This window comes from Drosophila takahashii, chromosome 2L, assembly GCF_030179915.1.
Source record: "Drosophila takahashii strain IR98-3 E-12201 chromosome 2L, DtakHiC1v2, whole genome shotgun sequence".
In the NCBI taxonomy this organism is placed as follows: Eukaryota; Metazoa; Arthropoda; class Insecta; order Diptera; family Drosophilidae; genus Drosophila; species Drosophila takahashii.
This window is the reverse complement of record NC_091678.1, coordinates 1,539,598-1,554,596: the sequence shown is the minus strand read 5'-3', so window position 1 is coordinate 1,554,596 and position 14,999 is coordinate 1,539,598. Positions and strand designations below refer to the sequence as shown.

Below are 14,999 nucleotides of genomic sequence, written 5' to 3'. Positions count from 1 at the left end.
CGGATGCCAAACGGTGGGCGGGGACAGGATGACAGGGCCAGGCAGAGATTTTCGGTTTGGATCCGACTGTGGTCGCCGTGGGGGTGGTGATTTTGTGGGGGATCTGGGCGTGAAAGAGGAGGGACTGCCGGCTGTCTTGCATCATTAATTACAATTTGAGCTGCACACGCAGAGCGGAGATTCGCGATTCGAGGGAATTCGCAGCGGGAGGGGGAATGAAAAAAGCGAGACAAGCTGCGAATAAAAAAGGCCAGAAGGAGCGTTACATAACCCCAATCCTGGACATTTCGCCCAGGAGCCTACCATATCCTCATACATATATATATTGAACCTACGTATGTCCATATCTCCGACACTCTGTGGCTGTGCTGACATTTTAATTGCACTGCATGACTCCCGTAATTCGCTTAATTAATCAACATTTTTGCGCTTATCAATATCGGAAAGAGTTTTTAAAGGTTTCCGTTCGAGAAAGCGTTGTGAAAAATGGCACAGCCAATTCAGTAATTAGTCTTCTATATTTTGAGAAAGAAATAATAAGAGTTTACCATTTCAGGAATTTTAATATCCATGCATTTTAACTAAACAAGTTTTTTAAAATTTTATAGCTCACTTAAATGATCCTATTGCATTGGTTACATGGCGTATGAGTGATTTATTAGAGCACTGAATTGTATTAAAGTATTGTAAAAATGTCCGATATTTCTGGGACTAAAAACCTCTTTAGGATATCCATTTAATTTCTACATTTTTGTGGATAACTTAAGTATTTGTTGTCATACATGGCGTATGAGTGATATTTCGCAAGGAACTCAAGTGCTCCAAGTTCCTGTTTTTTCTTCAAGTAATTTACACAACCCCTTTTGATTTATGATTAATTCAAAAACCTTTTTCGACTATTAATACGTGTGATATTTCTTAAGAATCTATAAAAATAATGTTCCAAATTCTCGAATTTCCTCCAAGAAATTTAGCTAACCCCTTGTGATTTTGGGCCATTGTGTTGGGGCTGCTTAACTAAATGCGTAAACTAGCATCGTTGCCCACATCAGCTGAGCCATAAAATCCGCACACAAAGGCATTTGCGGATTGCATGTGGGTCAAAGTTTAGGAGGCGAAGGAGCCACGGTAATTTTGCAGTAATTGAAACCATCAAAGTGTGAGAGGGACCGGCAATTAGGGGCCGTGCGATAATATTAATGTGGAGGCGGTCAGCATTGTTGGGGTCTCGGTCTTATCGCAAATGCGGCGAATATTATCTGCGATAATGAGAAAACTAATTGTGAGCTATGCAAATGTGGCAGCACTAGATGCACCTTGCTATCCATGTGTGTGTGTGTCACAGGTGTGTGTATTTGTGTGTGTGTGGCCGGAATTACCAACACTGTTCAAGTGTGAAAGCAATTAGATTTCATAGTTTATCGGGTTCATTTGAATAAACGGAAATTGCAGACGCCACAAACCAAAAGATTGCAAAAAATCGCCAACATCTTGAAATCACAAATAATCCAATGTGATTCTAAAAAATATTTACTAATTTTTATTCACAACACTTTTAGCTACAGAAAGGACTAATTAGAGTTATTTAAGGGATCTTAAAACATTTATTTATGGTAGGTATACTAAAAACGAAAATTGTAAAAGTTAATGTCTAGATATTGCAGTATTGTGTTAAATAATAAAATTAAATGTAAAAGCTTTTAAGAAACTACTTAGAAATACGCACTAAATACCTATAAAATTTTAAATTAAATTTTATATTTGTTTTAACACAATATACATATAACAAAATATTTATAAGTTTAGTCACGTATTTGCTTTTCCATGTTTTCGAAATGTGAACTACAGGAAAGAAAACCGCAATTTTGATTAAATCTTTGGAAGTAAAAGAAAGAAAGAAAAGGTAAAAATTCCGCTAATTGTCTAGGTTTTTTTTCGTATCTTTCCATCTTCCATTTTCCTTTCATTGGTGTGGTATTTTTTTCAAGACCCGCAGTTTTGACAGCTTGTTACATAACCTCAATCTGACACTCTCCTTATTGCCTTTCTCTTCGGCGCAGCATCACCGTTATTTGTGTAATTTGCAGTTCAATTACCTCGCTAATATGAGATGTCCACTCCAATTGCTTTCCCCCTCTAAGCCATAGGGACATGTATGTACAATATATCCCCCCTTTTCCGCTTGTAACTCGAATTCGTTAATTATTTTGACAGTCGGCCATGTTGACAGCCGCAAAAGTCAACGGGATGAGAGAAACAGATATGCTTTTAAAGAAAGTCGAACAGAAAATACTCTTGGAAAAATACATTATTATTATTTATTTAAGGGCAAATCAATAAATCTAAAATTTATAAAAAAAAATTAAAAGAAAGTGGACTTTAAAATTAAATTTTTTAAGGATATATCCAAAAAGATAAATAAAATTTATAAATAAAATAAAAAAAAACATATAAATATTTTAAAAAATATTTAGTTTCTTTTTTTATTACCTTTAAATTTTCAAATTGCCTTTTTAAATCCATATAATATATTTCCCAAAAAGTTGAGAAGATTTAAAAATTGTGCCTCTGCTGTGCGAACCTGTTGAGTAAGTAGAGTGTCCTTCGTCAATGTGGAGACTTGAGAGGTCCTGTTGTGGCCACATGAAACTTGCATGAGGTCCTGTCGTCCGCCCACTCCGTAAGTTGTGTGCGGCAGCCACAGCCATTTTGGCCAACCACTGATTATGCCACATCCGAAATGGACATGTCAAATTAGCCGGGACATATAAACAAGAACATTTCGAACTTTAACGTCGGCCTATAAAACATAGCATAACCAAAACAAATATAAAGTGCGTAATAACTTGGGAAAAGTTCGCAATTCCAATTATTACATTTTTGTAATATTATAGATCCGCTGCAAAACGGCTTTCTATTTTTTAAAAATTTGATAATATTTATAAAAACCATGAAAACTATTTATAAAAATCATTTAAAAATCAAAACAATTTCTTTAAGAAGTATTTCGAAGCTTTAAGCAATAAAATGCAACTTATGAGCCTTCCTGCAGCCACAAAATAAACAACAATGGCCAAGATTTTCAATACAATGGTTATTTAATCAACACGCTTAAAGCTATTTACACAGATCGAGGGGTTTTAAGTTGGGGCCCGGCAATGGGGGGCCTTTGCAGCAGTTCCCAGAGCAGCCAGCCGAGGATGAGGCCGTAGGCCAGCCAGCCGAGGAGCAGCCGCCGATGCCGCCACTAGATGATGGAGATGTCATCCTTGTGCCCGCTGCTATTCTCTCCGTTGGCGATGAAGTCGCGCCGCCAGGCATTCCAGTTCGGATCGGGATGATCCTTGAGCAGGCTCCAGTTGGGCGACGGTGCGTCCGGCGAGAGCCAATTGAAGTCGGCCACATCCGTGTAGTTATTCTGGGATTTATTGAGCCCGGAGGCCAGGTAGTCGGCCTCCAGCTGCGCATAGTCGTAGTTGAACTCGCCGATCTCGATGGCGCGGCAATCCTCGACGATGGCGCGGCAGGTGACATGCAGGTAGATGCGGATGCCGTGCGAGGAGTGCAGCCGCAGCTGCTGGCAGGCCACCGCCAGGGTGCAGTCGTCCAAATGCTCGGCGAAGAAGGAGCGGGCGATGGGGCCGCAGAGCAGGGTGCATTTGGAGGCGCGGGAAACCTGCACGGAGCCGGGATGTCCCTGCAGTTCCACCAGACAGTGGCTGACATTCGAAATGGTGATGTCCTGGCCGTTGACCTGCCGCGAATCCAGGACTATGTGCTCGCCCTTGCGGTTGGCAATGGTCCAGCTGAAGGAGGAGCCTAGGTTTTCCTTCGCCTTACTAATCTCCGCATCGACTAGGTCCTTGTTAGCCAAGGGTTTCTGCTTGGCAGCCGTCTTCTTGCCACTGAAACCGAACTTCTTCTTGGGCAGCAGCCGCTGGCGGGTCTCATCGCTCACAGAAGTGAGGGTATTGAGGATATTCTGACAGGATTTGATCTTGAAATCCGAGAGGAACATGGTGGAAGCTGTGAGATAGCGCTGCAAATCCTGAATCTCCAGCGTTATGTCCGCGAAATGCCTGGCCAAATCGGTGGGCGGGGCCTCGCCGCACTGCAGATCCTTCAGTCGCCGCTCTATATCGATGGTTCTTTGGGTGAAAGTCGCGGAAAAGTAGTCGACGCCCTCGTTTTGCACCGACTCCTTGGAGCGCTGCTCCGACTTCACGTCCAAATAGTTCTGCCTGTCCTTGTTCCGCTTGTTCAGGCGCTCCAGGATTTGATCCTTGCGATTTTCCGAATCGCCCTCCATCTTTCCCTCAGTCAATCTGCAAGGGAAAATCTGGTTAAAAATCAATTTCCCAAGGGGAAACTTCGATTTCTTTGGGCTATGAATCACCTTTGTTGTTGTTCTTGCTCGGCAAGTTGCGCAGCTGCAGGAAAATTCAGCGGAATCCTGGCTTTCCCTCTGGTGACTTCACTGCTGCTTGCTAATTTGGTTGTGCTTATCACGAAATATTTAAGGTTTTCCTGTGTTTATTAACCTTTTTGTTTAATTTTCCATTTAATTTGTGCAGTTGTCGCCCACAATAACAAATGTCGACTAACCAAGGCGAATGGCAAGGGAATGACAAAAATACAACACTCTGGCAACGCCAAAGTGAATGGCTAATGTGGAAAGAAGAAGCGGTGCGCGCCAAATTTGAAATCGGGATAAGGAAATAACTTTAATTGTCGTAAAAACTAACAAAAATAATAGATATAAAGAATTTACTTATCGTAAACAAACCATTTTTATTTGTTTATTCCGTTTTTGGGTAAATTTTTAAAAATTTTGTTTGTGTTTTCATTACATAAATAATTTATTTGTTTATATTTTTATTAATAACTCCTCTAAATTATGAGGGATGTCCCTGCAGTTCCACCAGACAGTGGCTGACATTCGAAATGGTGATGTCCTGGCCGTTGACCTGCCGCGAATCCAGGACTATGTGCTCGCCCTTGCGGTTGGCAATGGTCCAGCTGAAGGAGGAGCCTAGGTTTTCCTTCGCCTTACTAATCTCCGCATCGACTAGGTCCTTGTTAGCCAAGGGTTTCTGCTTGGCAGCCGTCTTCTTGCCACTGAAACCGAACTTCTTCTTGGGCAGCAGCCGCTGGCGGGTCTCATCGCTCACAGAAGTGAGGGTATTGAGGATATTCTGACAGGATTTGATCTTGAAATCCGAGAGGAACATGGTGGAAGCTGTGAGATAGCGCTGCAAATCCTGAATCTCCAGCGTTATGTCCGCGAAATGCCTGGCCAAATCGGTGGGCGGGGCCTCGCCGCACTGCAGATCCTTCAGTCGCCGCTCTATATCGATGGTTCTTTGGGTGAAAGTCGCGGAAAAGTAGTCGACGCCCTCGTTTTGCACCGACTCCTTGGAGCGCTGCTCCGACTTCACGTCCAAATAGTTCTGCCTGTCCTTGTTCCGCTTGTTCAGGCGCTCCAGGATTTGATCCTTGCGATTTTCCGAATCGCCCTCCATCTTTCCCTCAGTCAATCTGCAAGGGAAAATCTGGTTAAAAATCAATTTCCCAAGGGGAAACTTCGATTTCTTTGGGCTATGAATCACCTTTGTTGTTGTTCTTGCTCGGCAAGTTGCGCAGCTGCAGGAAAATTCAGCGGAATCCTGGCTTTCCCTCTGGTGACTTCACTGCTGCTTGCTAATTTGGTTGTGCTTATCACGAAATATTTAAGGTTTTCCTGTGTTTATTAACCTTTTTGTTTAATTTTCCATTTAATTTGTGCAGTTGTCGCCCACAATAACAAATGTCGACTAACCAAGGCGAATGGCAAGGGAATGACAAAAATACAACACTCTGGCAACGCCAAAGTGAATGGCTAATGTGGAAAGAAGAAGCGGTGCGCGCCAAATTTGAAATCGGGATAAGGAAATAACTTTAATTGTCGTAAAAACTAACAAAAATAATAGATATAAAGAATTTACTTATCGTAAACAAACCATTTTTATTTGTTTATTCCGTTTTTGGGTAAATTTTTAAAAATTTTGTTTGTGTTTTCATTACATAAATAATTTATTTGTTTATATTTTTATTAATAACTCCTCTAAATTATGAGTAAAGAGAGTCGTTTTGATATGCCCATATGAGCAACAAAAAAGATAAACAAGCAAAAGTCCCGCGAAAAGGCAAGATATCCAGACTCTTGATTATAGCCATTGTGCGACTTAAATAAATGCCTCGTTCTTATCGAGTTAAAAGTGCTTTGAAAGTAAATAAATAAATTGAGAATCAGTACGTTTGAATTTCTCTCTTCGTGCGGTTGTAAGCCTTCACTATGTTTAAGATCGGAACTTATACTCTGTATTTATTGATTGCATGGCATCTCTGTGAAGGCCAATCGGAATCCCAGGAAGATGTTCGATCTGTATGCCTTCTGAAAGATCCCCCCAATCAGTGCGGGGAATTTTGCCTTTCGGTGCTGGAACCCCTCTTGAATCACATTGCCAAGCACCAGGAGCAATGGAACACCTCCGATGCCCTCAAACTAAACGACACCCAAGCCAAACTGGACCGAATTCAGACCAAATTGGAGGGACAAACCGTATCCCTGGAGGATTCGTTGAAGAAAGTACTGCCACAGGACTTTCAGGAGAGACTAACCAGAATGGAAGCTCACCAGACGGACATTCAAAAGGCAATGGGATCCCAGCTGGAAGTGCAGATCAATCTGGAAAAGGAGCAAAAGTCCCTGATGGAAACTTTTAAGAATACCATACCGGAGAACTTTAACGAGACGCTGGGAAAACTGAAAGAACAGCATATATCTTTACAAGAAACACTAAAGAAAATTCCAGTTGATTTGGAGGAGAAACTAAACCGTGTGGAGGATCATCAAAAGGCAGTTGGGACTCAATTAGAAACTCAGATCAACTTGGCAAAGGATCAGAAATCCCAGCTGGAAGCTTTAAATAAATCCATACCAAAAAACTTCGAAGAAAGGCTGATCAAGATGGAGGAACAGCAAACATCGCTACACGAAGCTATAAAGAAAATTCCAGAAGACTTCGAAAGCAGATTGCAAACGATGGAAAAAAATCAGAAGGATATTCAGAGCAAGATGGAGACTCAACAGGTCAAAATTATGGACACTCTCACCGAAATATACGGAAAGGTCTTTTGGCCCAAGTTTGAGCGAATCGGCTCGAGACTTTTATATATAGATCGTCAAAATGCATACCCCTGGATTACGGCCGTCAGCACTTGCCGTGAAATGAATGGCTATCTAGCCGCCATTAAAGATCAGGAGGAACTGGACATCATCAAGGCAAAACTGGGTGACAAGCACTACTGGCTGGGCATCAACGATCGCGCATCCAAGGGAGCCTACAAATCCGAGGCATCCGGAAGAGAAGCTGTATTTATAAAGTGGAAATCGGGGGAACCCAATCACGCTGGACCCGAAGAACGCTGCGTTGAATTGGCTAATGGCGAAATGAACGATGACCCGTGTTCCGCTAAGAAATATATAATTTGCCAAACTAACTCAGATTTTTAGCTTTATTTTTTAAAAACATTAAATGCAACTCAGAAATATTCTTCTGCGAAAAATATACAAAATATATATGGCTGACATAGAAATATCTTAGGGTGGAATTCTATTATTTTTAAAATCACCTAATCGCCAATTATTATGGATTGTATGTCAGGGGAAATTACTGCTCACTCGCTTTTTTTTCAGGCCTACTTTTTTATCTTTTGTGAAAGTGCTATTTTAAAAGATATTTTAGGTTTATGAGACGAACATAAATACGGTTTATTTTGCTGAAGAGCAATCAGTTCGTTGGCACCGTTCGCCACTAGTTGTTATACGTGCCCAATATGTTAAAACTAGGAATTTATTTGTCCGTCGCGCTTTTTGCCTGTACTCTATTTGTGGTCCAGGCTAAATCCTTGCAAGGTAATTGTGAAATACGTAGGAAATCAAAAGATTTTAAATTTAATATTTTATAAATATTTTTCGATGGTGGTTTTATAATTTTAAATGTGATTTTGGTTTTTTTTTGCCTAAACAAAATATTTAAAGTAAATAACTTAACTTAAATCTGTAGTGAGAATCTTTGAATCTAATGTTACTAAGCCTCCTTTCTGTGTTTCCCTTGGAAAATATTAAACAATCCTTCCAGATGACAACAAGGAGAGACTAAAAAGGATAGAGGATCAGCAGGCGGATATCCATCAATCAGAATTGGGCACTTATTCCGAATTTTCCACAAAGGCCTCCTGGCCGAATTTTAAGCAAATCGGTTCTAGGTATTTCTACATCGATAGCAGTAGTAAATACACTTGGGAAGAAGCCGTAAGTGCCTGCCGCGATTTGGGTGGCTGTATAGCCGCCATTAAAGATCAAGAGGAATTGGATGCCATCGCAGAGGAACTCGATGCCAAGCGATATTGGTTAGGCATAAATGATCGGACCAGATGGGGCGACTACGTATCCGAGGCATCTGGAAAGAAAGCCTTTTTGAAGTGGCAACGGGCAGAACCCAACAACGAGGGCAACAATGAGCGCTGCATTGAACTTTTAAACGCCGAAATGAACGATTTGCCGTGCTCCTATAAGTTGAACATAATTTGCCAAGCTGACAACAATGTATAACGAAAAAACTGAAATCGCATAAATTTAGTTATAGGCTTGTGTAGTTTTTGAATTCCCAGAATTAAACCTAAATAGAATATTGTGAATTGGTTTTTGTTAATTTTTGTGAAAGCGCTGCTATGAATTTTTATTATTTCTTGGAATGCCCGCATATATTTATATTTCTGTATATATGTACTTATTGTTGTTTTAATAAATAATCTTTTAAACAATATTCAAAATATATGCACTGACACAGAAGCGTCTTCGCTTGGAATTCTTTTTCGTACATCAATACAAACGATTCAAATCACACGAGTTTCATCCGGAGAGATTTATGTGTCACCCCCGTGTGAGAATTTATTTTATCGCCAACTTTCTGTTGGAAGAAATTTAAACTAAATTAAACTAATTGTAATAACCTAAAAAATATATATTTATTCAATTGTTTTAAATACATTTTTTTATTAAGTAAAAATAAGAAGTTTTTCTCAATCTTTTTGCTTGAGGTTTTTTTGGTCTACTTTAATGTATGTATCTTTTATAAGAATCGTGTTATTTTTTAAAATTAAAAATCTTATGTTTAATTTTAAATAAAAATATTAACTATTTTAATTTTATCACAAAAAATTAATTCCTGAGTAATTCGTATGTATTATTGATTATAAAAAAAAAACATTTTAATATTTAATTTGAATTATTAAGAAATATCCTTAACTACTACATTAATTTTAGAACAATTTAATTATTTTGTATACCTATATTTTTTGTATAATATTCTATTAGTATATATTATATACTAAATATTTATATATGTAACAACCATATATATGACGAGGAGTTTAATGATTTGTAAAGTCTTTTAATTCTCTAATAAATTGCACAAATTTGTTTTCTCTGTTTAATTTATTAAATAGTACTTTTTATAGTCGCTGTCTGTCATTTCGGGCAGAATTTAATTTATGAATCTATTCCAAGAAGCGTGCTATAAAGATATTTTCAAATACGAGACACGCATGTATATAAGACAAGAATAAATGCGGTGTATTCTATTGAAGAACAATCAGTTCGTTGGCGCCGTTCGCCACTAGTTGTTATAAGCGCTCAGTATGTTACAATTAGGAATTTATTTATCGATCGCGATTATTGCCTGTTCTCTTTATGGGGCCCAGGGAAAATCCTTGGAAGGCGACATTTCTACAATTGTACGGCAAACACCGCCGAATGATCTGTTATTAAACATGTTACCATTGCTGGATCACATTGCTAAGCAGAGCAAATGCAATATTGCTGATGATCTACACAAAACCCACATGGCGACGCAGAGTAAGATCGGAATACAGTATGCATTTTTCCTGAATACTATATTTTAAAAATCCAATCCTTTCAGAGGACAACGAGGAAAAACTAATCGCGATGCAAAGTCAACAAGCGGACATCCAGAAGTCATTGGAATCGCAACTGGAAACACAGATTAATCTGAAAAAGGATCAGAGGTCCTTAATGGAAACTCTTAAGAAGATGGAGACCCAACAGGCCGCCCTTGTGGGCACTCTTTCCGAAATTTACACAAAAGTCTTCTGGCCGAAGTTTAAGCAAATCGGTTCTAGGCTTTTCTACATCGATAGCAGCAGCAAATATACTTGGGAAGGAGCCGTAAAAGCCTGCCGCCAATTGGGTGGCTATATAGCCGCCATTAGAGATCAAGAGGAACTGGATGCCATCACAGAGGAACTCGATGACAAGCGATATTGGTTAGGCATAAATGATCGGACCGAATGGGGCGATTACGTATCCGAGGCATCCGGCAAGAATGATCCATTTTTGAAGTGGCGACATGGTGAACCCAACAAGCAGGAAGATAATGAGCACTGCGTCGAAATCGATAACAGCGTAATGAATGATGAGCCGTGTTCCATGACTCGACATTTAATTTGCCAAAGTGATAAAGAAGTTTAGATAAATAAACTTTGTAAATTAATTCCAGAATGCCAAACGGAAATATTTAATAATGTTTTAAAAAGTTTAAGAATAAAACATATTTTTGTGAAAAGATGAAAAGTGAGTATTTCAATTATTAAACAGAAAAATATTGTTATGAAATGGCACTCAATTCAACATTATTTCATATAAAAAAACCGATATTAATAAATGCAACATTGATATTTCGAACATATCAAGCTAATATATTTTTACATTAATTCAATCTTGTGATGGATAATTTTTAACATAACTTTAGACCTTTTTATATTTTCTCATGTATGTATATTAGCACCCTGCTAGTAAAACAAAATTATTATTTTATATTAAAACAATTTAGTTAATTACATTTTTCAAACAATTAGTTGACACCAGCATATTTGCAAATTTTTTGTTTTTCTAGTACTTTCTTATGCGTTTTAAAAAGTTGACAAACTGTACTTATTCCATTCAGAGAATGCACATTAAAATTAATAAATATAATTTTTTCCACACGCTTTCAGTACATTTAATGAAAATATATATATTTTAAATACCATTTTGAGAATTTTAGTATTTTTATTTGTTTAAATTCTACAAAAATTAGCATTGCTTAGCATTTTCTTAAAGTTAAAAATCAAAGTTAGCTTGGCAAATCAAATATTTCTCCTTGCCGCACGGCTCATCGTACATTACGCCATTGATAAGTTGAACGCAGCGCTCTTCGCGTGCAGCGTGATTGGGTTCCCCCCCCTCCCACTTCAAAAATGGAGATTTCTTTCCGGATGCCACCGAAATGTAGTCATTCTTTGTGGCCCGATCATTGATGCCCAGCCAGTATAGTTTGTCTAAATCCAGCCTCGCCTTCATGGCATTCAACTCCTCTTGGTCCTTAATGGAGGCCAAATAGCCACCCATTTTGCGGCAGGCATCTACGGCTCCTTCCCAAGTGTACTTATTTTCGCTATCAATAAAGAAATGTCTAGAGGCGATTCGCTCAAACTTTGTCAAAAAGATTTTGTCATAAATTTTGGAAAGAGTGTCCACAAGTGCGGCCTGTTGAGTCCGCACAGCCTTCTGATTGTTTTCCATCGTTTGCAGTCTCCCCTGTAAATCCTTTGGAATTTTCTTTAATGCTTTCTGTAAGGATGTTTGCTGTTCCTCCATCTTGGCCAGTCTCTCCGTAAAATGTTCGGGGATAATATTCTTTAAAGTTTCCATTAAGGACCTCTGATCCTTTTCCAGATTTGTCTGTGTTTCCAGTTGCGATTCCAATGACTTCTGGATGTCCGCCTGTTGATTTTGCAACGCGATTAGATTTTCATCGCTGTTCTCTGAAAGGATTTGATTTTTAAAATATAATATTTCAGAAAAAATTCCTAATGTATTTCGATCTTACTCTGCATTGCTATCTGGGTTAGATCATCAAGAATATTCAATTTGCTCTGTTTGGTAATGTGATCCAGCAATGGTAGTATCTTTACAACTAATGGATTCGGTGGTGTTTCCGAAAAGTCGCCATTCAAGGATTTTGTCTGGTATCCATTTAAATTCAAGGCAATAATTGCGATCGAATAATAAATTCCTAGTTTGAACATACTTAGTGCGTATAACAACTAGTGTCGAACTGAATAATACTTTGATCGTGTGCTTTAAAAAAATGGAGCGAACAGAAATAATGTCGTCTTCATTTGTTGAGTTACTGTTTCGAACTGATTTCTGTATTACTATTCAACTCTTACGTACCTAACATGAGAATCTGATTTTACTCTAGCTAAAATTATCTTATGACTCTCGCACATTCCTACTTATCCTTGGGTTTTTCAAGTGCACATCTGCTACGGCTTATGCGCCTAGGATACCTGACCCTTCTCAGGTCAAAAGGTAAAGAGAGGTTGGGCAAAATTAAATACCTAAGTAAGGTATTTTTGGAGAGAAAAAACGGAGCATTCGGTAAAAGTTATGACCAGATAATGAATTTCAAGCATGCTGCATGCTGCATGCTGCATGTTAAAGTTTTTTAAAAGATACACTCTTTTTCTTTAAAACCCCATACTTAAAATAATTTTAGGATTTTTTTTAAGCAGAAATAAATTCCAAACAAGAAAGGAAGCTAGCTTCGGCCAGCCGAAGCTTATATACCCTTGCAGATCATTCCTATTAATTAAAAAATCGCAAAAATGTTCAATTTTCTAATATTTCTCATTAATTTTCCGATCGTTCCTATGGCAGCTATATGATATAGTCGTCCGATTTTGATCAAATTAAAATTGAAATTCGGAAATATTTAAAAAGAGTCATATCCTAGAGTAGAAGATAATACAATAAAAACCAAAGAAGCTAGAATTTATTTCCTATTACCTTTCCATTAATTTTCCGATCGTTCCTATGGCAGCTATATGATATAGTAGTCCGATTTTTTAAATAATTAATTCGAAATTCAGAAATATTTAAAAAATAACATCTCCAAAAGTAGAAGGTAATATTTCAAAAAACACCGAAGCTAGAATTTTTTTAAGTTTTTTTTTCCGATCCTTCCTATGGGAGCTATAAGATATAGTTGTCCGATCCGGTCGGCTCCGACATATATACTACCTGCAATAGAAAGAAGACTTTTGGGAAAGTTTCATCCCGATAGCTCAAAAACTGAGAGACTAGTTTGCGTAGAAACAGACAGACGGACAGACGGACAGACGGTCAGACGGACAGACGGACATGGCTAAATCGACTCGTCTAGTGATGCTGATCAAGAATATATATACTTTATGGGGTCGGAAACGTCTCCTTCACTGCGTTGCAAACTTCTGACTGAAATCATAATACCCTCTGCAAGGGTATAAAAACATAGTCAAACAAGAAAGGAAGCTAGCTTCGGCCAGCCGAAGCTTATATACCCTTGCAGATCATTCCTATTAATTAACAAATTGCAAAAATGTTAATTTTCTAATATTTCTCATTAATTTTCCGATCGTTCCTATGGCAGCTATATGATATAGTCGTCCGATTTTGATCAAATTAAAATTGAAATTCGGAAATATTTAAAAAGAGTCATATCCTAGAGTAGAAGATAATACAATAAAAATCAAAGAAGCTAGAATTTATTTCCTATTACTTTTCCATTAATTTTCCGATCGCTCCTATGGCAGCTATATGATATAGTAGTCCGATTTTTTAAATAATTAATTCGAAATTCAGAAATATTTAAAAAATAACATCCCCAAAAGTAGAAGGTAATATTTCAAAAAACACCGAAGCTAGAATTTTTTAAAGTTTTTTTTTTCCGATCCTTCCTATGGGAGCTATAAGATATAGTTGTCCGATCCGGACGGCTCCGACATATATACTACCTGCAATAGAAAGAAGACTTTTGCGAAAGTTTCGTCCCGATAGCTCAAAAACTGAGAGACTAGTTTGCGTAGAAACAGACAGACGGACAGACGGACGGACAGACGGACAGACGGACATGGCTAGATCGACTCGTCTTGTGATGCTGATCAAGAATATATATATTTATGGGGTCGGAAACGTCTCCTTCACTGCGTTGCAAACTTCTGACTGAAATCATAATACCCTCTGCAAGGGTATAAAAACTGAAAAACATACAGCTGCGGTCAAAAAAGTAGTAGTGTTGCCGCCCTGTGTATTTAAAAGTTTGTTGTTGTAATTGATCTGTTCCTGGTAATATTGTATTGATTATAATTTTACTATTAGACTAATAGGATAAAATTAAGTTACAACATCAAACTTTTAAAAACACAAGGCCGCAGCTGTATGTTTTTCAGTTTTTTGACTATGTATTTTAAAATTTATTTCTGCCTTAAAAAAAATCATTAAATTATTTAAAGTATGGGGTTTGAAAGATAAATGGTGTATCTTTTAAAAAACTTTAACATCGAATCAAACCATGCATCCATTTGCCTCTAAGAGCTCCGCAAAATTGGTCATTTTTCGAACTTTGAGGTCCTTTTGCTAAGAATCCTTGCGTCGAAAAACTCTTTGGAAAACGCAGTTTAACTTGGGAATTCGTAACGAATCAAAAAATATAGCATCCATCGAGGTAGAAACTACACTATGCATAGTTTAAAATGATTAATTTTGACTTACGAAGTTTTGTTATCAGTTTGAAATTATTTTAGGTTGTAGACTGGAAAATAAGTCCTACTGGCTGAGCATTAACGATCGAACCTCAGAGAATGACTACATTTCCGTGGCGTCCGGAAAGAAAGCTCAATTCCAAAGAATATCGTAGTCAATGCTATTTTGTGTAGAATTTAAACAAATAATAATAAAATTCTCTGAATGTTTTGTTTTTTTTTCAAAGAATTTACATTAAAGGTGGTCTTTAAGTCCAACGAATGCGATTAAAATGTTTTTTCATAAAATAAAAAGTGCCTTGAATTCTCAG

The 14,999-nt window shown here is 37.9% G+C and overlaps 6 protein-coding genes across 8 annotated transcripts; 3 read left to right on the top strand and 3 right to left on the bottom strand.

Moving 5' to 3' along the window:
- Window positions 1-3,079: 3,079 nt before the first annotated feature.
- Window positions 3,080-4,609, bottom strand: LOC138911877 (tubulin-specific chaperone C-like). 2 transcript variants are annotated; one of them, XM_070211483.1, is made up of 2 exons: window positions 4,397-4,609; window positions 3,080-4,339 (listed from the first exon to the last, which is right to left on the bottom strand). In XM_070211483.1, the coding sequence occupies exon 2, from the start codon at window positions 4,307-4,309 to the stop codon at window positions 3,248-3,250; it is 1,062 nt and encodes a 353-aa protein (XP_070067584.1). In that variant the 5' UTR covers window positions 4,310-4,339; window positions 4,397-4,609; the 3' UTR covers window positions 3,080-3,247. The 2 variants fall into 2 exon arrangements, with proteins under 2 accessions (XP_070067584.1, XP_070067583.1); XM_070211482.1 differs by having other exon boundaries at window positions 3,080-4,325.
- A 210-nt stretch (window positions 4,610-4,819) lies between these two features.
- On the bottom strand, window positions 4,820-5,822 carry LOC108069480 (Tubulin-binding cofactor C). Of its 2 annotated transcripts, none has more exons than XM_070216074.1 (2): window positions 5,610-5,822; window positions 4,820-5,552 (listed from the first exon to the last, which is right to left on the bottom strand). In XM_070216074.1, the coding sequence occupies exon 2, from the start codon at window positions 5,520-5,522 to the stop codon at window positions 4,896-4,898; it is 627 nt and encodes a 208-aa protein (XP_070072175.1). In that variant the 5' UTR covers window positions 5,523-5,552; window positions 5,610-5,822; the 3' UTR covers window positions 4,820-4,895. The 2 variants fall into 2 exon arrangements, with proteins under 2 accessions (XP_070072175.1, XP_044250954.2); XM_044395019.2 differs by having other exon boundaries at window positions 4,825-5,538.
- Window positions 5,823-6,301: 479 nt separating this feature from the next.
- LOC108069481 (C-type lectin domain family 4 member M-like) lies at window positions 6,302-7,628 on the top strand. Its single transcript, XM_017159574.3, has one exon. It carries the CDS (start codon window positions 6,335-6,337, stop codon window positions 7,553-7,555), a length of 1,221 nt encoding a protein of 406 aa, XP_017015063.2. The 5' UTR covers window positions 6,302-6,334; the 3' UTR covers window positions 7,556-7,628.
- Window positions 7,629-7,878: 250 nt separating this feature from the next.
- LOC123003262 (C-type lectin 37Db-like) lies at window positions 7,879-8,656 on the top strand. The gene is made up of 2 exons (XM_044395283.1): window positions 7,879-7,957; window positions 8,184-8,656. Exons 1-2 carry the CDS (start codon window positions 7,879-7,881, stop codon window positions 8,654-8,656), a joined length of 552 nt encoding a protein of 183 aa, XP_044251218.1.
- A 1,046-nt stretch (window positions 8,657-9,702) lies between these two features.
- On the top strand, window positions 9,703-10,647 carry LOC108069489 (accessory gland protein Acp29AB-like). Its single transcript, XM_017159582.3, has 2 exons — window positions 9,703-9,961; window positions 10,026-10,647. Exons 1-2 carry the CDS (start codon window positions 9,745-9,747, stop codon window positions 10,592-10,594), a joined length of 786 nt encoding a protein of 261 aa, XP_017015071.3. The 5' UTR covers window positions 9,703-9,744; the 3' UTR covers window positions 10,595-10,647.
- Window positions 10,648-11,190: 543 nt separating this feature from the next.
- On the bottom strand, window positions 11,191-12,235 carry LOC108069486 (accessory gland protein Acp29AB-like). Its single transcript, XM_044395282.2, has 2 exons — window positions 11,994-12,235; window positions 11,191-11,928 (listed from the first exon to the last, which is right to left on the bottom strand). Exons 1-2 carry the CDS (start codon window positions 12,190-12,192, stop codon window positions 11,225-11,227), a joined length of 903 nt encoding a protein of 300 aa, XP_044251217.2. The 5' UTR covers window positions 12,193-12,235; the 3' UTR covers window positions 11,191-11,224.
- Window positions 12,236-14,999: the final 2,764 nt, after the last annotated feature.